Consider the following 19816-nt stretch of genomic DNA (forward strand, 5'->3'; position numbering starts at 1 on the left):
AGGCCAGGCAGGCTAGCCAGCAAGCTCTGGGGATCCACCCAGCTCTGTGTGCAGGCAATGGGATTGGCTCCTTTGTGGTGCTGGGGATCACCCTCAGGCACTTTTGTCCATGCATCTGCCCACACCCAGGTACTGAGGACTGAAGTGAGAGTTTACTTCAAAGGCCTGGGGAATAACAATGAAGCAAATTTGCATTATGGTGTACATCCAGTTCTGCCTGAGGCCCAGAGAGAAGCAGGATTTAGACAGAAATACTTTGCAGCTAACATAGGGTTTTTTGTTTTTGTTTTTTCTTTTTCTTTTTAGAGATAGTGTCTCATGTGACCTCCACTGGCCTTAAACTTGATATGGAGCACAGAGGTTTTCCTTGATCTCCTTATTCTCCTGTGATCCCCTCCCAAGTACTGGGACTCTAGGTGTATGCAGTCCTGGCATCTGTTTTTTGACTTTTTTGAGACAGCCTTGCTGTTTAGCCCAGGTTAGCAGCTGCTGCTGTTCCTCCTTCTCCTGACCCTTTCTCCTCTTCTTCCTCCTCTTTTAAAACAGAGTTTCATGTATTCTAGGCTGGCCTTAACCTACTAGCTTTATTTGCCCATAAACAAGGCAACCTATTTTTTTAATATTTATTTATTTTATGTATATGAGTACACTGTAGCTGTACAGATGGTTGTGAGCCTTCATGTGGTTGTTGGGAATTAACTTTAGGACCTCTGCTCACTCCGGTCAACCCTGCTTGTTCAGACCCTGCTTGCTCTGGCCCAAAGGTTTATTTATTATTGCAAATAAGTACACTGTAGCTGTCTTCAGAAACACCAGAAGAAGGGCAGATCTCATTACAGATGGTTGTGAGCCACCATGTGATTGCTGGGATTTGAACTCAGAACCTTCGGAAGAGCAGTCAGTGCTCTTGCCCGCTGAGGCATCTCACCAGCCCAACATAGATTTTTAAGCTAGAAGATTCCACATTTGGACTTCTCCATGAATCTCTTTTAGATCCCAGCCTCAAGCTATACTTTGAGCTATTAAACATGGTTTACAGAAATGGCAAACTTGGCTGTTTTGGACAAACGGGAGGCTGATGTAGCAAAGATAGTTCCCAGTTATTTTGCAATAGATCATGTTGTTTCTAGGTCATTGTCAAGCAGAGTCATCCTGCCTGGCAGGATTGCACTCCTTTTGATATGGAAACAGATCCTAGTGGACAGTCTTGGTGAACATAACCTAACAAAAATATATCCTCTGTAACCCTAAGTACACTAGAGTACAGCTCTATGTTCCTTATCTTTCTACAGTTCTCTTTTTTAAAGATTTATTTATTTATTTATTTATTTATTATGTATAAGTACACTGTAGTTGTCTTCAGGCACCCTAGAAGAGGGCATTAGATCTCATTACAGATGGTTGTGAGCCACCATGTGGTTGCTGGAATTTGAACTCAGGACCTTTGGAAGAGCAGTCAGTGCTTTTAACTGCTGAGCCAGCTCTTCAGCCCCTTTCTGTAGTTCTTAAGAGGTCTGTTTAGGTCACTATCTTCCAGTCATATTGGAAGCGGGGCTCCTTAGCTAAATTCTACTTTTGTGTAATGATATATCCTACGCATGTTTATTGGTAAGTTCTTTATAAGTTCAGCGTATTGTTTCCAGCCTTTCTGTCATCACAACCTCCTGAGCTCTCATAACTCTCAGGATGCAGGAGGAACACACTGTTCCTGCCAGTGGTGGGTGTGTGTGGCAGACATCCCAGTAACTGAGCAGTCAGACCTCACAGTGTCATCAGTTACGCATTATACTTTGGCCACTCGTGGCCTGACGTGTCTGCTACCATGGCTGATGGCAAACATTCAACGATGCAAGGCAGAAGGGACAGGAAAAGCTGAAAGCTCTTTTCTTATTATTATTATTTTTAAATTTTTTTGTGTGTTTTGCCAGCATGTATATCTGTCTGAGGGGGTTGGGATCCCCTGGAACTGGAGTCACAGACAGTTGTAACTGAGCTGCCATGTGGGCACTAGGAATCGAACCTGGATCCTGCAGAAGAGCAGTCAGTGCAACCGAGCAATCTCTCCAGCCTTAAGAAACTTTTCAAAAGCTGCAGAACAGGGTGATTTAACTGCCCAGCCCACGAGCTATAAGACAATGATGATGGTCTCTTTTGTAAGTTTGAGGTTTGCAATTTTTTTGGTAATTCATATTCACTGTATTATACACATTTGGTGTAAACATTTTACACAAATGTTTATCTACAGCAGATTTGTTTTGTTTTGTTTTGAGACAGGGCTTCTCTGTGTAGCTCTGGCTGTCCTGGAACTCACACTGTAGACCAGGCTGGCCTCAAACTCAGAAATCTGCCTGCCTCTGCCTCCCAAGTGTCTACAACAGATTTAAACCTTGCTAAAAAGGCTGGTCCCTGGGCATGCTGGCCCTCTGACAGTGAATGTGAGAGCCCAGAGCTCTTCCTGCTTCTCTTCTGTCCCTCAGGTGGCATTCTAATCCAATACATCCTGTGTTACCTGCTCCCTCCAACGTCTAAGTAACGTCCTCCAACGTCTAACACACAAAATTAGCCGAGCAGTGCCGCACACTTTTAATCCCAGCACTTGGGAGGCAGAGACAGGCAGATTTCTGAGTTCGAGGTCAGCCTGGTCTACAGAGTGAGTTCCAGGACAGCCAGAGCTATACAGAGAAACCCTGCCTCGAAAAACCAAAAAAACAAAACAAAACAAAAAACAAAAACAAAAACAAAACAAAACAAAAAACCACCACCAACAAAATTAACTCATATACCCCCAGGCTCATATAATTCCTGCCCTTATTCTATGTAACACTCCACTCGGGTTTAGTGGACCCTGCTTAGGTGATGCTAAGTCGCTGAGTCATAGAATGGCCCTTCACTCGCAGTGACTGCCGTGGGCCAGGCCGCCCCAGAGAATCCGGTGGAAACAAGAGAGGGTCCTAAAAGTAGGTGACTGACAGGTGGAGAAGCATTGGGATCACTCTCCCTGTGGCTTCCGGGGTGAGGGTGGGGGCCCTGGTGGTTACCTGCCTTCAGGGATGAGGTCCCTGGGTGTCACCCAGTTTTCTTAAGGAAACTGAGGCATAGGAACCTGGAGGATGCATAATCGGCATCTTCCATCTTTCGTTTTGTTGGGGGTGCTAGGGATGGAACTCTGGTCTTCGCGTATGCTAAGCAAGCACTCTGCCACTGAGCCACATGCCTTGCACTCTGGGTCTCTCTGGTCAGCCCAGGCTTGCCATCCTCCTCCCCACATTCTACCAAAGGCAAAAGGATCCAGTTCCGCGCACTGTGTTCCCTGCTCTTGTACTCAAGATAATCGCTACCTCCTGGCCCCTTGCAACCTCCTCCCTCTCTTCAGTGTGCCCAGTGTTTTTGTCCTCTGGGTGGTTCCATGCTTTTGGGCTCCATTCAACTCCCCTGCCAAGCAGGCCTGGAGCCTCAAAGCGCTGGACTCACTTTCTCAGGGTCTAGTGCTCTAGTGCTCTTCCACCAGGGTCTAGGGCACCCCCCACACCCTGATCTCACCAACTTTCCATCCACTCTTGCATCCAACAGCTTCGCTCCTGAGAGAGCCTGGCTCTGAATCTCCAATACTCAGTACCTCCTTGTACCCCCAGACGTGAACAACCCAGGGGTTGGCAGAGCTGCCTTCCCAGCTCAACCTTCCACCCTGCGCGTGCAGCACTGACTAGGGGAAACCGAGCGGACAGGTGGGGCTGGCTGCAGACCCCGCCCATTGGCGCAGGCGCAAGGGAGGAGCATCGCGGCTGCTGGTTCCCAAGCCAACGGATCAACAGGTCCAGCTCCAAGGAAAGAATCGGTGGACTCCTAGAGCCAGCGCCTGCCTCTCGCCATGTGTGCTGCCGAGGTGGATCGTCATGTAGCCCAGAGATACCTGATCAAGCGGAGGCTTGGAAAGGGGGTGAGCTTGGGGACGTCCCGTCATATGAGGGGGCACTGCAGTCACTTTCGGGTCTGGTCAGCTCTCTCAAAGTCTAGTTTTCCTGACACCGGACGCTGACTCCTGGGCTCGTATTCTGCCTCCTCCGAAGCTCCCGTCCCCCTGTTTTCATAAACAAACTAGGTGGCACTCGAGAACCTCGCCCTGAAAGGCAGGCTCAGGAAGGTCAGAGCGGGTACATAGAATCAGAGCAGGAATTGTGAGCATGGGTGCATTCATGATTGTAACTGGGCATATGGGGTTATATGTGTGAATGTGTGTGATTGTGCGTGCGTTTTCTTGTGTATCATGGAGAGGAGCAAGCAGACAGCAGTCGCAAAGACCCTGAAACAAAGACCCGTTGGCTGTTGGAGACGCTACATTTTTATGCACGGAGCCAGGAGGAGTTGGGAGTGGGTTCCCATTGTGTAGAAGGGATCTGGGGAACCTTCAAAACTCTGACTTTCATGGTGAGCTGTAACACTAGTTAATACTTTACAAAGTAAAGTATCCTGTTTTCTCTGGTGATGCTCCATGCTGGTAATGGGTAGGAGTGGCCGAGAGAGTAGAGAGCCAACCTCTAAGCGAGGCTGGGAGCTTGGGCCAGTGCACAGCATAGATGGGAGGAAGGAGAATGTGTGGGGAGCTGGCAGGGTTAAAGGTCATTCCAGAGATAGACAGTCCTGCCCAGTAATCTTCACGCCCACATAGGGACCTCTCTAGCTCTCATCCCCTTTCCCACTCCACAACATGATACAAATAGTTGTTGGCTCTTTTACTCCAGACCTGTTGCACTCTGACCCCTCCCAGTATCCAGAGCTGGATGGGGCTGGCTGGAATATAGATGCATGTGGAGTAGAGGGCCCATGTTCAGCAAGCTGACCCATGTGTTCCCCAGGCCTATGGCATTGTGTGGAAGGCCATGGACCGGAGGACTGGCGAGGTTGTGGCCATCAAGAAAATCTTTGATGCCTTTAGGGACCAGATAGATGCTCAGGTAATGGAGCAGGGAGGAAGTATGGGGAGTGTGGGGTGGGGTGAGGTGGGGTGGGGTGGGGTGGGAGGGCCCGTCATGGCAGGATTCCTGGCATTTCTGGGTCAGCCCTGCTGGGCATTTCTGTTTCTTACAGAGGACCTTCCGTGAAATTATGCTTCTCAAGGTAGGTGACCCAGGCCATCCTGCCACCAAGTTCCCTTTCCCCGGGTGTAGGTCCCCACAGACAGGGGAGAAGCTGGCCCCAGTGGCCCAGAACACGGCCCTGGTTTCCCCTGCAGCAACAGTCTATCTTCCTAGGAGTTTGGAGGCCATCCCAACATCATCCGCCTGCTTGATGTAATCCCAGCGAAGAATGACAGGGATATTTACCTGGTGTTTGAGTCCATGGGTGAGTGAGGCCTTGGCCAGACCCCAGCCTTTACTTGAGTGGCCTGGTTCCCTCCTTATGTCCCCTTGCTGCCTGGCCCCTGCTGTATCTGTCACTCTTATCTGTCCCCTGAACCTGAGCACAAAGCTGGTGACCACTGACTTCAAAGCCTGAAACATGAGCCCCCTGTCCCCTTACCTGCCTGTACTTACTACCTGGCAGTGACTCCCACCCCTCCCCAGGCCCCATCCCTCCTGCAAGAATCCTTGCTTTGCCCTCATTTGCCATTCTTCCCCTGCCCTGCTCAGCGGGCATACCAAGAACAACATGAAATGGGAGAAGACCAATCCCACGGACCATCATGGTTCTGTTGGCAGTGAAGGCAGACGCAGTGACTGGGCAGCATGGTAGAGAGAGCCCAGGATGGGCTGAGGGCTGGTGCAGGCTCAAAGTGGTACAGACCCACACTCTTCACCCTCCAGACTGACCTGCGTCTCCTTCCCCGGCTCCTGCCCCTTCCCAGACACCGATCTGAATGCGGTCATCCAGAAGGGCAGACTATTGAAGGACATCCACAAGCGGTGCATCTTTTACCAGCTCCTGAGAGCCACCAAGTTTATCCATTCAGGGCGCGTCATTCACCGGGATCAGAAGGTTGGCTCCACCTTGTGCGCACAGGTCCCCGGCTTCCCTGAGAATCTGGCCCACGGGGGTCTCAAGCCCATCCCTCTTTCCAGCCAGCCAATGTTCTATTGGATTCTGCTTGCCGGGTGAAACTCTGTGACTTTGGCCTGGCACGCTCCCTCGGTGACCTCCCTGAGGGGCCTGGGGGTCAGGCCCTGACAGAGTATGTGGCCACACGCTGGTACCGAGCTCCAGAGGTGCTTCTGTCTTCCCGATGGTAACAGCTGGACACCCAACCTACCTTCTCCCTTCAGGTCTCCGTGTCCTGGTCCCACTTGGGCCAACCTGAGTACTCCGCTGCCCTATCCCTGCACTCCCATTCTGCCTCTGCCCTGTGCTCCCTGTCCTTGCACATACCCCTTGCACATACCCCTTCCTGCCTCAGGTATACCCCTGGGGTGGACATGTGGAGCCTGGGCTGCATATTGGGAGAAATGCTTCGAGGGCAGCCACTGTTTCCAGGGACGTCTACTTTCCACCAGCTGGAGCTGATCCTGGAGACCATCCCATTGCCTTCCATGGAGGGTGAGCATGTCACAACCTCAGCAACCTGTCTCGAGACATAAAGAGTCAGAGGGCACAGCCCCTGACAAGCCTCAATGTTGTGCGTAGAAGAGAGTCCTTTGCCTCGGGAAGACTGAAAGGGCCCTGTAGATTGGAGGGCCTAGACAGCAGCTGCTGGGGGCGGCTGGTGCAGTGAGGCAGAATTGGCCCGAGGGACAGAGGAAGTTAAACAGTAATCAGAAGGGGCTGATTGTGCACAGAGGGCCAGCAGAACAGTCGTGAGGTGTCTGTACTGGCTACTGAGAGCATCCGTTATGGAGAGGGGCATGGCAAGAGAGAGACACCTTCAAGGCCCAACAGGTGGCGCCTCTGTTCTCTCAGCAAAGTTCTGGTTTGGGGGTAGAAGCAAAGGGAGGTGTGACACCTCCCCCCTCATCATTCTCTGAGCATGTTGGCAGTGTGTGGTTTCCAGGTAAGGCACAACTATGGGCACCCATCAGCTCAGACAGGGCAGACGGATGGCTGACCCTCTACCAAACCTGCCTGCTTATACCTGCTTCTTCCACCCACCTACCCGCAGAGCTCCAGGACCTTGGCTCAGACTACAGTGCTTTGATTCTGCAGAATCTTGGGTCAAGGTGAGTGGAACGCTAAGGTGTGGGGAGGGGTAGCAGGTCGCAGGAGGGTACCGCCATCTTGCAGTTGGCACTGGAACCAGTTTGTGCCAGTGCAGAGCTCTGTGCTTAACTCTGGCCTCTTAAAGCTTAGTTATGAAGGGGAGAGGGGAGTTGGAGCAAAATCTAGGAGACACACAAGGAAAAGAGAAAACTAAGAAGAAAACTAAGACCCATCCCCCACCCCAAAATGAGGACATCCCAGCCTTAGAAAAGGGAGGAGCGTCTCACTGCGCGGGGAGGAGGGGGTGAAGAGGTGACCACCTCGGAAAAAGGATTTACACAAGAAGAAAAGCAGAGGTCACACCACAGACAGAAGGTTCCGTGCGGGTGGGGCCCTAGAGAGGAGACGACAGGCGGCTGCCCGCAGGCCACAGCAGACGCTGGACGCCCTCCTGCCGCCAGACACCCCCCCAGAAGCCCTGGACCTCCTCAAGCGACTCTTGGCGTTTGCTCCGGACAAGCGGCTTAGTGCAGAGCAGGCGCTGCAACACCCCTACGTGCAGAGGTAAGACGCGAAGAGGGTGGACCTCGGAGTGAACGAACGGCAGGGCTGGAAGCCCGAGTGCCTGGCTCTCTCTCCTGCCACTTGGGTCCCCTTCGCGCCTGCATCCTTTTTTTTTTCCCCCTGGTCCTGCAGATTCCATTGTCCCGACCGCGAGTGGGCACGGGAGTCCGACGTGCGGCTCCCGGTGCACGAAGGAGACCAGCTCTCTGCACCAGAGTATCGCAAACGCCTGTACCAGGTGCTGGAGCTGTGGACTCCCATCGTCCGCTTTCCACGGACACCCTCGACCCCAGTATGGTCCCCGGACACTGCAGCGACCCCAGTATTGTCCGGCCTCCTCTGAGCGCCCCTCCCATCCCGCAGATTATCCTGGAGCAAAGGGGGAACAGCCGCAGCCCTCGAGAGGAAGGCCTGGAGGTTGTGGCCTCGCGGGCTGAGCTCAGGGCTTCCCCGGCCCGGACGCAATCGCTCAAGCCGGGAGTCCTCCCCCAGGTCCCGGCAGAGACGCCAGCGCGAAAACGCGGACCCAAACCTCCGCGTAGCCCTGGTGATGATCCTGAGCATGTGGGTGAGCTTTGCCTGCCTCCCACGCACCCGTGGCCCCTTCTGTGTAGGGCCACCAACGTGTGCAGCAGCGGGGGCCTAATTACGGGGGTTGCTCTTACGACCCCACAGAAGTTCGCAGGCAGAGCTCAGACCCCCTGTTCCAACTTCCGCCGCCAGGAAGGGGGGAAAGGCCCCCAGGGGCCACAGGGCAGCCACCCTCGGCACCCTCAGGGGTAAGTCGAGGCTGGGTGGACAAGGAAGAGCCTCCTGCGGTCCCTATCCGTGACCCTGTGGCGCACCCCTTCCAGGTGAAGACTCAAGTGAGGGCGATGGCGCCGTCCCTGACTTCACAGGCAGCGGCTCAGGCGGCCAATCAGGCTCTGATCCGCAGTGATCCGGCCCGGGGCGGTGGGCCGAGGGCGGTCGGCGCGCGACGGGTGAGCCCGGCCTTTCCCAGCTCCTTCCAGTGCGGTTCGTACCCCCCAGAGCCCTGCTCCACTCTTCTCCCTCCTGAACAAGACCCTCGCCTGCGTGCAGGTCCCTTCCCGCCTGCCCCGGGAGGCCCCGGAACCCCGACCCGGCCGAAGGATGTTTGGCATCTCGGTCTCGCAGGGGGCCCAGGGCGCAGCCAGAGCTGCGCTTGGCGGCTACTCCCAGGCCTACGGGACAGTGTGCCGCTCGGCTCTGGGCCGCCTGCCCCTGCTCCCCGGACCGCGTGCGTGAGCCACCCACCCACCTCCTTGAGGCAACCCGGCGCCGTCCCCCAGACCCCAGTGCATCTTCTCCCTCCGCTGCCTCCCTGCCTTCGAGTTCCGGGAGGGTTCTTTGAGCCTCTCCCCCCTAAGGAAGAGTAGATGGAAGTCTCCACTCCACCCCCAATACTTTCTTCCAATAAAGTTTTATCTTTCCTAGCCCAGATAAGCCATCTTTCACCCACTACCACCCGAGAATTCCCCTTCTAGGTCCTTTTGATGCCCACTCTCCTGAGTGCTCCACATTTGAATCCTGCGCTCTGCACAAAGTTGAATGGCCATGTCTGCTCTCTGAGAGGCTTCTGGCCCTTCAGCCTAGTCCTGTGGGGACAAGGATCGTGGGTCCATTCCCCACCCGGGTGCAAGTCACCAATGACTAACTGAAAGAAAAGGGTCTTGGCCCAAAGGTTCTTGCTACCTTTTGTGAGTGCAGCCTGTGCCCTATCACACACACACACACACACACACACACACACACACACACACACACAGAGTGACCGGTTCCTGGCCTGTCTCCAGGTCTTGGTTAAAAAAAAAAAAAAAAAAAAAAGGAGGACGGGAAGACATCTTGAAGATCTTGTGGGGTTCAGACCAGACTTGTCTAGGAGTCCAAGTACTCCACACAGCCTTTGAAGCTGGGCTGAAGTAGATCACAGGAAAGCCATTTTCCCCCCACCACCTGTCTGGGGGAACTGTCTAAAGCTACTGGCCACTGTAGGGTAGATGGCAAAAGGGTAAAGGCATGGGTAGGGCAAGCTGGGCAGAGCTGATGGCCGCATAGCCGTGGTAACTGTGAAATGAGACAGATTTCAGAAATTAAACAACTGAGTATAGGAGAGGGTGGGGTAGGATTCCAACATGGCAGGGAGCCTGTCAGAACTGGAGCCAAAAGGTTTGTCTCCTGTGGTGGCTAACTGCCAGCGGGGGTCAGTGCGTGGTTTCAAGAGTCTGAGGCATAGCTCCAAGTTGCCGACAGACAGAACAAAGGAGTCTGTGAGGGCAAACGCCAGAAACCGGTGTGCCTGCAAAGCCAGAACTGCCTATCAGGGCAGGAAGAGTTCAGGCTCCAAAGATAATGGTTGAGAAGGGTCTTTCGGCTTTGGAGACTGGAGACCCAGATGAGTGTGGATGAGGGTTTGTGTGGGGTTTGGCAGGTATGGGGGAGGTGTTTGTATGGGCACAGAGGCACACGACTCATGGTTTTCCAAAAAGGAAACTAGGAAGACCACACAGGGTTAACGACTGACCCACATTGGGCAGTGCACCTATTTATGTACATGCTGGCTTTTTTTTTTTTTTTTTTTTTTTTTTTTTTTGCCTTTTATTTTTGCCTAGGATCTCGATGTGTAGCCCTGGGTGATCTGGAGCTTGTAGTTCCAGGCTGTCCCAGAGTGTAAAGACCAGCTCCCTTCTGCCTCCCACACTGGGCTATGTTGGAATTTGTGTGTTGTGTTTATCATTGTCAGAACATGGGGCACCGTGCTTCAGGAAATGTCCTTCTCAGAAAAGTGTGAAGCCGCGCAGCCAGCGGGCTCAGAGGGCTCCAGGAAAGGCACAGTCAGGGGGCTCAGAGGGACCCAGGAAGGATTGCCAGCCTCCACTTTTCCATTGCAAAGTTCAACAGGTCTGAGCATGAGCAGTGGCGCACAGGACACCAGACCCTGTGTGTCCTAAGACGAGCCAAGCAGCGAGCATGTTAAGACTAGGAAGCACTCCGGCTCACCTAGTTCCCAGGGGACCGTGTGCAGCTGGCCAGGAACTTGGGGATTTTTGAGTGAAATGTTACAGGGCAAATTGGGTCACTGCCCAAGTCCCAGTACCCTCCCTTCTCCAGCTGCTGGAGTCAGAAATACTTATAGTGGCTTTGTTCTTATGTCTTTGCCCCCTTGGGATTCCATAGACACAGGTATAAACTATTTGGAAAGAATAGTAGATAGCAGACACATATTTCTCAGTGCTTCTGTGTGTGTGTAGGGGCTCTCCATGTGTTTATGTCATTCCAGATGAAAATTAATCCTTAGTGGTAAGAAAAAAGTAACCAGGGAACTTCGGCCTTTTGCTGAGGGTATACTATAGAGAGCCTCTGTCCAGACTTTGGCTTAGGAATTTACTGATGCTTGGGGTCACAGGAAGTCTGTCCAGGTTCCTTTATTGTACTGCAAAGCCCAGTGCTCCCCAACCTTGGCTCCTCTTCAAGTGCTACCCAGAAACTTGCTGGAGAGGGCAGGCATGGCCTGAGGCGGGGAGGGTGGAGAGCCCTAGGTGTTTGGCAATTACTTTCCAACAGTCTGTCCTAGCCAGCATCCCTCTCTTCCCTTAAACTGCCTGAGGCCAACTCTGCCATCCACACAGTAAGAGGGCAGATGCCAAGAAAGTGCTATGAGGCGGTGAGGAGTCAGAGTGGGAGCAGGCAAGGTGTGTTCCGGAGAGAGAGGGAGATGAGAGGATGGGAGGAGGCTGTCACCAGAGGGAGAGGACCGGGAGCCGTGAGATGGAAACCCTGAGAAAAAGCCCTGAGATAAAAGGCATTAAGAGGGAACTGAGGCACAAAGCGATAGAGTTCTTGAAAAACTGGAGCATAAGGCAGAGAGATGGATCCCTGAGGTGAAATAAAGACCCAAAGTAGACCTGAGCCCAGGAGATGGCGGAGGCTGGGGTGGGGGTAGGTGATGAGGAAAGGCACCAGGTGGAGGGGCTGAGCCCCTCGTGGAAAAGCCAAGAGTGAGAGGCAGTGCGGCTGCCAGGCGAATTCAAGTGGAGCTCAGTTCAGGTGGTTGTCAGCCAGGTCCCAAACTGCTTTGACACCAACCTGACAGCCACCACTGGGTATTGTGGGTTCAGTATGGCAGTGATGCAGAGTCCTGGCCTCCGAGACCAGGAGATCATTTTTTGCTTTTGAATGTGCCCAGGATCTTGGGGACAAATTTGCCCATTTTACTGTCCCTGGTGTCCTCATCTGCCAAGTTGTCTCCTGCCCCACTACTGCCAGCTTCGTCCTTTTTGCAGAAGACTTCGAAGCGACTGTAGACACGCTTCTCTTTACGCATGCTCTCCATACGGCGAAGGAGCCGGTCGCGCTCCTCTGCACTGCCTGGCAGGGTGCGGCTGAGCCGGCCTTGTGTCCCTAGGCTGTCTGAGCGGAAGATAGCTGAACATTTGTCCTTGTCGGACATGTCTGGGGCCAAGTCTCCTGCAGTTGTTGGGCGACCTACGTCAGGACTGCTGTGGGCTGGACCTGGAGCAGGGACCCCGCGGTGCTTCTGGCCGTGGGCACTGATTTGCTCCAGTATGGCCTTCGTGTCATCTCGCAGATTGCTGCTGTACAGAGCATTGGCTGTAGCTGAAGCTAGGCGGACCCTCGAGCCTCTCTCCTCTGCAGCAGCCTCTGTGCTGTCACCCCGACTCAGCGAGGGCCGCCGGGGGCTCTCGGGCTGCCCATTTTCCTGCGGAGTTTGGAAGCTGCCCTCATCCTCCCCACGCCGCTCATTCTTGGGGCTCAGCAGCTGCCTGAGGCGGAGAGAACCCTTTCGCAGGACTTCCATGGGGCCACTAGACACCTCCTCTGTAGGTCCAGTCTTCGAAGACTCCCCAGCCAAAGTGAGACTGCCTCTGCGCTCGGGCACAGGGGGTACTGGACTACCCCTGCGCTCAGGCACTGGGGGCACTGGACTGCCCCTACGGTCTGGGTAGGTTGAAGTGGGACTTCCCTTCTGCTCCATCAATCCTGTGGTTGGGCTGCCCCTCCGATTGGGAAATCCAGACGTGGGGCTCCCCTTGCGCTCAGGGTAGGCTGGGGTAGGACTCCCCTTGCGCTCAGGGTAGGCTGGGGTAGGGCTCCCCTTGCGCTCAGGGTAAGCTGGGGTAGGGCTCCCCTTGCGCTCAGGGTAAGCTGGGATGGGGTTCCCTTTTGGCTCAGAATAAGGCAGCTGGTGTGTCCCAAGCCCTTCTGGCGGAGGACTATCTCGACCTTGTGGAGACAAGGAGCGGCCCTGGGCGGAGAGGAAGCGTGATGGCAGGCGGTCAGTGCCGCCCAGGGTGTCGAGCAGTTGCGCAGCTGTGAGCGAAGCGGCTCCTGGGTGTCGCTCTGCCTCCTGGTGCAACTGCTGGGCAAAGGAATCGCGCAGATCAAGCAAGCAACTCTCAAGGCTGCGGCGTTCAGTTCCCGCTCCTCCTGGTGCTACCACCTCCTCCCGCCAGGCCTGGGACACTACAGCCTTGCTGTGGCTGGAGGAAGTGACAGCACCTCCTGCACCGCCAGGGTCCCGGGCAGGACCCTTGTATTTCTCCAGGAGCTCCGCCACTTTGGCCGAGGCGCTGGAACGAACAGCCTCTCCGCTGGGACCCAGAGTTTCACTGACTGTTTGTTCTTTGTGCATCAGCTGTACTTTTTCAGTGGTGGCTGCTGCGGTCCCAACAGCACCCTCAGCCTGGGACGCAAAGATGAGTGATGAGCGCAACCTGGAGCTGCGCTGGATGAGCGGGTTCAGGCGAGAGCGGAAGGAGTCCTGCTTAGCCAGGCTTGTCTCTTCTGGGCCCTCTCGCTCGGAGCTGTCACCACCACCGCTTCCTGAGCCCGGCTTTGGTCCCTTAGCTGGGAAGGCTGCAGGAGTGCGGAAGGCGGAGGGAAGCAGGTCCCGGCCTCCGGGAGCCAGCACCTCGTCTTCACAAGCCTCAGCCTCCATGGGTAGACCCTCCTCCCCACCGTCACCGTGGCAGCCGCTCAGGTAGGAGGCAAGGCGCCAGTGACGCAGCCCGGCCCGGCCCTCGGGTCCGCCCCTGCGCTCAGGCTCTGCCTCGGGAGCGGTGTCCAGGCCTTGCCTCAAGGTTGCTTGGCATGGAAAACGCTGGCCCAGATTGGGACGCGAGGCTCCACTGGGCTCTAGACCACGGGGGCTGGGTCCAAAGGCGGGATCCGAGCCGTGGCGTACCTCCCGAGATGCGCTGGATGGCACGTATTCCAGCCGTTGGTGCACATCAGCACCGAGTTCTGGGAAGCGGTGACCAGCACCTAAAGCAAAGTCATCAGGGTCCGCAAAGCCAGGTCGGCCTGCACGAAGCTTCTCGAAGAGGCCCTGTGGGCGCGCAGGAGCAAACTGTGGGTCCCACTGGTAATGCTGCTGGTAGAGCTGGTCCCGTTGGAAGTGGCTGGTCTGGAAACGGAAGTCATCACCATGACTGAGGAATGTTTGTCGCGACACCTGCCGTGCCGCTGCAAAGTTCTCCACTGCTCCAGCTCCATCGGCTGTTGCGTAGCTGTGCCGCTTGAAGGCATCCATTTCCAGGTGCCTTGACTGGAAGAAACCCCGGGGGCCCGCGAGCTCTCCGAACGGCCCAGCCTCAGTTGGGCGCGCCAGTGGCCGGAGCCCTGTGTGAGGCTCCAAAGCACCCCCAGGCATTCGCTGCAGCTCCTCTCGGCGGAAAGCCGACAGGAAGTGGCGGTCAGGGTCTAGGAAAGAGGGGAAGCCCAGGCCTTCTTCCCTGGGCGGTGGGAATAGGAGGTGCGCCCGTTTAGGGAAAGAAAAAGGTGTTGGTGCTCCAACCCCGGGGACGCCCACCAGGGGCCCAGCCCCAGAGTATGGAGCTAGCGCGTAGGCATCCATGCGGGCTAGCGCCCCGGCTGAGGGCACCAGTGGCTCCGACTGTGCGAAGAGGATGCGGAACTCTTCGTCGAAGCTGGAGACCAACTCTCCCTGGAACACATGAGCCAGGCTGCGGTGGATTTTCTCGAAGGACCACATGAAGCTGTGGACAGGATGGCAGGAGTCAGGGAGAGGAAATAGGGCCACAGAGGCTAAAGGCACTAGGTGGATAATCAGGGATTTGAAAGGGGTTGGGCTGGTGGGCTGGGGCAAGGACAGCTTTATGGGAAGGAAGTGGGACCACGGAGGACTAGGTGGGAAGGGCCAGGGCTAAGGGAAACCTACTGGGCATACCTATAACTGCCGCTCATCACTACAGCACAGTCCACAAGCAAGAACTTCTCCTTTAGATGGCCCTTGAAAGACTTCCCAGTGCGGCAGTAGTAAGTAGGACCTGCCACTGTGCGCACACGCAGGAACTGGAAGAGAGGGGAGTCAGGTCTTCACCAAAGATATTTTCCCTCCACTCCCCTGGCTTGGTCACTCACGTCCACATGGTGCAGGTTGACGCGACACTTGTCGGCCATGTCTAGGAAGTGCTGGGCGTTCATTTCATCCAGCAGAATGTAGACCGGGACTCGCCTTGCAGCGGCCTCTAGCACCTCACTGAGCAGATCCACGTCGGTAAACATGTCCATCACCACAGCTACCACCTGGGAGATGGGTATCGGGTCAGCGGGGAGGGAAGGGCCTGGCCATCTTGCCCATCTCTGGCCACATTTTTACCCACAAACACGGTAAAAATGACCATTAGCCTGCCTCAGGAGAGACTGGCCATGAATTAGGGGGGGCGGGGGAAAGAAGGGACCCAGCAGAGGGTCACAAAAAATTGACACTTGGTAGCCCTTAAGGGAGCCTGAAGCAGAAGCAGGGGCTATACTTTTAGGGTGCTTCATTCAGAGGGGGATTATCTGCAGCTCCGTGTTCAGACCCCAAGTGGTCAAGGTGCGGTTTGTCAACTTCCTGGAACTGGGGTAGAAGCTAGGCCTTTACCATCTGGCCTTGCTACCTCTCTTTAATATTCCTGGGTTTTGTGGGAGTGTTCCTGTTTCTTAATATGAGGACTGGTCTGTTACCGTGTAGCCCAGGCTGGCCTCAACCTCCCTGAGTGTTAGGATTACGGGCATGAGCCAGTCTTCCTGGCTTAAACACTTGGTTTTTCAGTTTACCAGCTGCCTGGGGTGGGGTGCTCTCAGCTGGGCAAGGCCCTGAGCTTCTGGGTACCGGCCATGATCCTAGATACTGGAATGTCGACAGAACCCGCTACCCAAGACCGAGGTGATAATGAGCAGACTCTACAGGGCAACCCTACTGCCGAGGTCTGGCTGGCCAGGCCGGGCATCCTAAGCACCAGGAATGCTTTTATATCTCCCACACCCTCCTATTCATGCTTCAAAACCCAGCTTAGGCTGCCTTTCACCATCCTTCAAGCCCGTGAGAATGCACCTGCTGGGCAGAGCGGATCATCCTCCGTGCTTCATCTTTGATGCTGGGGCTGTCAGGCGGCGGCGGCTGTACCAGTGTGGTGACCTCTGTGCCTTGGAAGCCAAATGTGAGGGGCCAGCCCAGGTCCAGCTCAGGCACAGCCTGGTCTGAGTTCACTGGCCAGTAGGTGCCTGAGGACCCGTCCATGTCCGCATCAGATGGGGTGCCTTCAGGGGGTTCCCGGGCCACATACTGTGGGGGCTGCAGGTGGCGGCTCACGTGTTCCAGTTCCTCTGGGCACAGGAAGTCAGGTGCCCCCTCAGATGCCAAGAAGCGGTTGTAGGCTTCTGGCCCACCCTCAGTCAATGCATCCACCGCTAGGCGGTAATACTCTTTGTAGTGAGGTGGCAGGTACCCAGGTGCCAGTGGGTTGTCCCCCTGCGAGCTGCTCTGGGAGCGACGGGCCATGTTGGGGCCAGGGGCCTGGAGGGGCAGGAAAATGCATTAACTAGGGGCAGTAGGACCCACTTACCTCACGCCACAAGTGGACACACACCACATGGCTGATGTGGCTGCTGGATCTTGGGTTTAGCTTATGCCCGGGTGCTTTTCTGAGCCCCAGTGAAGACAGGCTTAGAAGCAGCAGCACCACAGGCCATAGCATGTGCCTAGCTGGGAAGACATGGGCCAGTGGTACTCAGTCCTTAATCCCCTTCCTGGGGCTGACACCTTGTTTCCATCAGTCTCAGGGACTACCAATGTTTGTCCCCATCCCAATACAGGTAAGAGGTCCCACCTCCCCTTACTTCAGAGTCAATACATTCATGGCCCATTTACTCTGTGGCTCCCTTTTCCTGTAAAGATAAGTTTTGGTTAAGATACAAATGCAGGCCGGTTAAAGAGATTATTCCTTTTTTTTTTTTCCTTTTGTCAAGAGTCTCCACTGCCTGAAGATACCGGGCACTGCTCAGGCCTGTGTCCTTCACTGCACAGAGCTGGGAGGGGTGGCAAGACACCATACCTGGCCCAAGGTGAGCACAGTGGAGTACAGATTGACTCATCCAGGGATGATGGCCTTAAGCCCCACCCACACCTCTTTCCTCAGTCCACACCTGCATCTGCCCACAGTCCCTTCACTGATCTCCCTGTCCTGACTCCTCAACCTTCGACCTCTCTGGAAATCTTCACCCTTGCTTCCGTCTCACCTCAGCTAAAACCTCCCTGGGCCACAGTTCCTTGGGAACTCACAGTTCCCTGTAGGGTCTCTCCTTTATACCCTCCCAGACTCACTCACCCATCTTGATGGCAACAGAGCCATTGCCAATACCCAAAACCCCGGATCACCACCCTCTCCCTCATACACTAAGAATGAAGGAAGACTTTGCTACAAGCCTTGTCCCAAGTTCTCTGTCAGCGTCCCCCATCACAGGTGCCTCAGGATCACTGTTCTATAGTGGCTGGTGTGTGTGTGTGTGTGTGTGTGTGTGCGCGCGCGCGCGCGCTCACAAGAGAGCATGACTCCTGTGCCTTGGAAGCCAGATGTCACGGGCCAGCCCAGGTCCAGCCTGGTCTGAGTTCACTGGCAAGTATGTGCCCGAGAAACTGTTCATGTCCACATCAGGAGGTCCCTGGGCCATGAGTGTGGTTGAAGAAGGCATTAGAAATGACAACCAAACACTTGGAAACCTGGTGGCCTCTGGCCTGGAAGTTGCCTTAGGGCAGGCTCACACCATTCCCCACTGCTCCACAGATTTGAAATGGCTTGGGACTCTTGCCCTGCCTGCACACAGGTTCCTGGATGATAGTCCAAACTAGGGAAGTATTTCTGCCCAGGAGGAGGAGTGCCTTAAGGAGTGGGCCAGCGATGTTGACAGGATGGCAGCTCTGGTATTAGGGGATACTTGTTCAATGACGTCGGGGGTCCAGCAGGACTCTGCTGTGTATGACCCGGGGAGCTACAGTGTCTGCCACCCCTAGGGGCATGGCGTAACACATTAGCAAGTCCAAGTGTGACAGAGATTGGAGGTGGGGACACTCCTATGTCTATTGGCCCTAAGAAGAGTGCTCTGACTTCCCTCTGGGGCATTGCCCTGACCTAAGGCTGTTGCTTTTCCTTCCTGTCTGCCATGTGAGGCGTGGCACACTGTTCTGGGGAGATGGAGGCAGAGCACCTGGGGTCTGATGCGGGCCTGTCTGCTTGGACAGGTCTCAGACTGGAGCCAGCTCTCCTAGGCAGCATTCCCACACTACCTGGGGATCCTAGCATGCTCACGCTTAGGGGACACTTCCTGGTATAAGACTGAGAACTGATACTGTCTAGCCCGTGGTGAGGAACCCTCAGAGACTCATGGGTTGGGAAGTGGCCTTAGTCCTGAGCGGCCACTGGGGTACCTGACCTCACAGAAGTCACACACGACCTTAAATGCCCTTATAATCATTCACTGGTACACATCGCCCCTTGACTATAGACCGGGCGGTGACCACTCCTATCAGCGATGAATCCAACAGCCTGCTGCTCACTGACATCTGCCTATCCAAGTGGGGCCCTGCTTAAGGAAGGAGCCTATCCCACCCAAACCAGTGACTCAGCAGGAATTTTTTGTTCCTGACCTCCTACCTGAAGCTAGCCCCAGGCCCTTCACCACAAGTAGGGCAAGAAAATGACCCTTTCCCCTCCTGTCTGGCAGGAGGTAGTAGTGTTCCTGGGTCTGGAAGGGGGATCCATGGGGGAGGACCTTAGGCTACTACACAAAGAGGATGACAGGATGATTGTGATCAAGAAGGATTGGGGTTGTAGGGGACAAGAAGAACCTAGGAAGACCGGAAGTCGATGAATTATACAGCTTTCAGGTTAGGCACTGCAAGGCCCAAAGTTGTTACTGTACCCCAGGAAGTTAGCGGCTACCCAGGCCAGGTATCTTATCTGCCGATCCAGTCCAGGGATATGAGATCAGGAGTTAGGAGAGTCCCGTTTTCCCTGCCCTCCACACAAGGATCCAGCCCTAGACACCCCGGTTCATGGCGGCTCGGGGAGAGGCTCCGGGAAAGGTACAGGTCATGTCCTGACAATACCTAGGCCGCCAGAGCGAATCGCATTGTTCTGTCTCCTACTTGCCAGCGTGACCCTGGGAAATCCCTCACCCAGTGCCCCGGAGCGCAGTCTCCCTGTCTCCCACCCAGTCCCAACACACGCGCTCACTGCACCGCCCGGCCCAGGTCCAGAGACCAGACCCAGGTGGCACCGCGCGGAGGCCCGAGCCTCCCGTCCCGTGTGCCTCGCCCCGACGTGCTGTGCTCGGCCCGCTCCGGGGCGGGAGCCCTACCTGGCCAGGTGAGCGGGGTTTCGGCACAGGGGCAGCAGGAGCCCACCGCCGCCCAGCGGCCTCGCGGTCCGGTCCGTCCGACAGCCACTCCCCGCCGCGGCCCGCCCGCCCGTTCGGCCTGATTCACGCGCCCGCCCCCGCCCCGCCCGCGCTCTGCCTCCTGCCTGTCCGGGCAGCACCTGGGCGGGGCGGCCCCACCCCGACGCGCCCGCATTCCTGCGCCCTCCGCGCCCCGGACCCCGGCCGCGATCCCGGGTCCCCAGTGTGGCTTCACTGGCGCCCCCAGCCCACACCCCAACCACGACCCCTGAGCGCTCTGGTGGAGCCCCAGAGCTGCGCTCCGGACCCTGGCCAGCGCCGCTCCGGATTCCTAGAGCCTCTTCTTTCCGGACACTGAAGCCCCTTGAGCCCATTTGCAAACCGATCGCTCAAAGCCCCTACT

The 19816-nt window shown here is 55.6% G+C and overlaps 2 protein-coding genes across 8 annotated transcripts; one reads left to right on the forward strand and one right to left on the reverse strand.

Annotated features, from left to right (window-relative positions):
- The first annotated feature begins 3777 nt into the window (after nt 1-3777).
- Nucleotides 3778-9151, forward strand: Mapk15 (mitogen-activated protein kinase 15). 6 transcript variants are annotated; one of them, XM_021183486.1, is made up of 14 exons: nt 3778-3937; nt 4854-4952; nt 5086-5115; nt 5250-5340; nt 5843-5973; nt 6057-6220; nt 6389-6528; nt 7088-7145; nt 7552-7689; nt 7822-7927; nt 8053-8257; nt 8365-8468; nt 8544-8672; nt 8773-9151. In XM_021183486.1, exons 1-14 carry the CDS (start codon nt 3869-3871, stop codon nt 8956-8958), a joined length of 1650 nt encoding a protein of 549 aa, XP_021039145.1. In that variant the 5' UTR covers nt 3778-3868; the 3' UTR covers nt 8959-9151. The 6 variants fall into 6 exon arrangements, with proteins under 6 accessions (XP_021039145.1, XP_021039144.1, XP_029325313.1 ...); XM_021183485.1 differs by having other exon boundaries at nt 3785-3937; nt 8544-9151; XM_029469453.1 differs by having other exon boundaries at nt 3785-3937; nt 8365-8672; nt 8773-9020.
- Nucleotides 9152-11119: 1968 nt separating this feature from the next.
- Fam83h (family with sequence similarity 83 member H) lies at nt 11120-19806 on the reverse strand. 2 transcript variants are annotated; one of them, XM_029470103.1, is made up of 5 exons: nt 19721-19806; nt 16073-16534; nt 15115-15279; nt 14921-15045; nt 11120-14729 (listed from the first exon to the last, which is right to left on the reverse strand). In XM_029470103.1, exons 2-5 carry the CDS (start codon nt 16517-16519, stop codon nt 11870-11872), a joined length of 3597 nt encoding a protein of 1198 aa, XP_029325963.1. In that variant the 5' UTR covers nt 16520-16534; nt 19721-19806; the 3' UTR covers nt 11120-11869. The 2 variants fall into 2 exon arrangements, with proteins under 2 accessions (XP_029325963.1, XP_021038938.1); XM_021183279.2 differs by lacking the exon at nt 19721-19806 and adding an exon at nt 19375-19465.
- Nucleotides 19807-19816: the final 10 nt, after the last annotated feature.

The sequence above is a fragment of the Mus caroli genome, chromosome 15 (genome assembly GCF_900094665.2).
Source record: "Mus caroli chromosome 15, CAROLI_EIJ_v1.1, whole genome shotgun sequence".
NCBI lineage: Eukaryota > Metazoa > Chordata > Mammalia > Rodentia > Muridae > Mus > Mus caroli.

Coding starts and splice junctions, on each gene's coding strand:
- Mapk15 (XM_029469452.1), top strand. CDS start 3,869: ATGTGTGCTGCCGAGGTGGATCGTCATGTAGCCCAGAGATACCTGATC. Junction 4,953..5,085: donor GGGACCAGATAGATGCTCAG/GTAATGGAGCAG, acceptor TGTTTCTTACAG/AGGACCTTCCGTGAAATTAT. Junction 8,258..8,364: donor TGATGATCCTGAGCATGTGG/GTGAGCTTTGCC, acceptor ACGACCCCACAG/AAGTTCGCAGGCAGAGCTCA.
- Fam83h (XM_029470103.1), bottom strand. CDS start 16,519: ATGGCCCGTCGCTCCCAGAGCAGCTCGCAGGGGGACAACCCACTGGCA. Junction 15,046..15,114: donor TCAACCTGCACCATGTGGAC/GTGAGTGACCAA, acceptor CCTCTCTTCCAG/TTCCTGCGTGTGCGCACAGT. Junction 14,730..14,920: donor GTGATGAGCGGCAGTTATAG/GTATGCCCAGTA, acceptor TCCTGTCCACAG/CTTCATGTGGTCCTTCGAGA.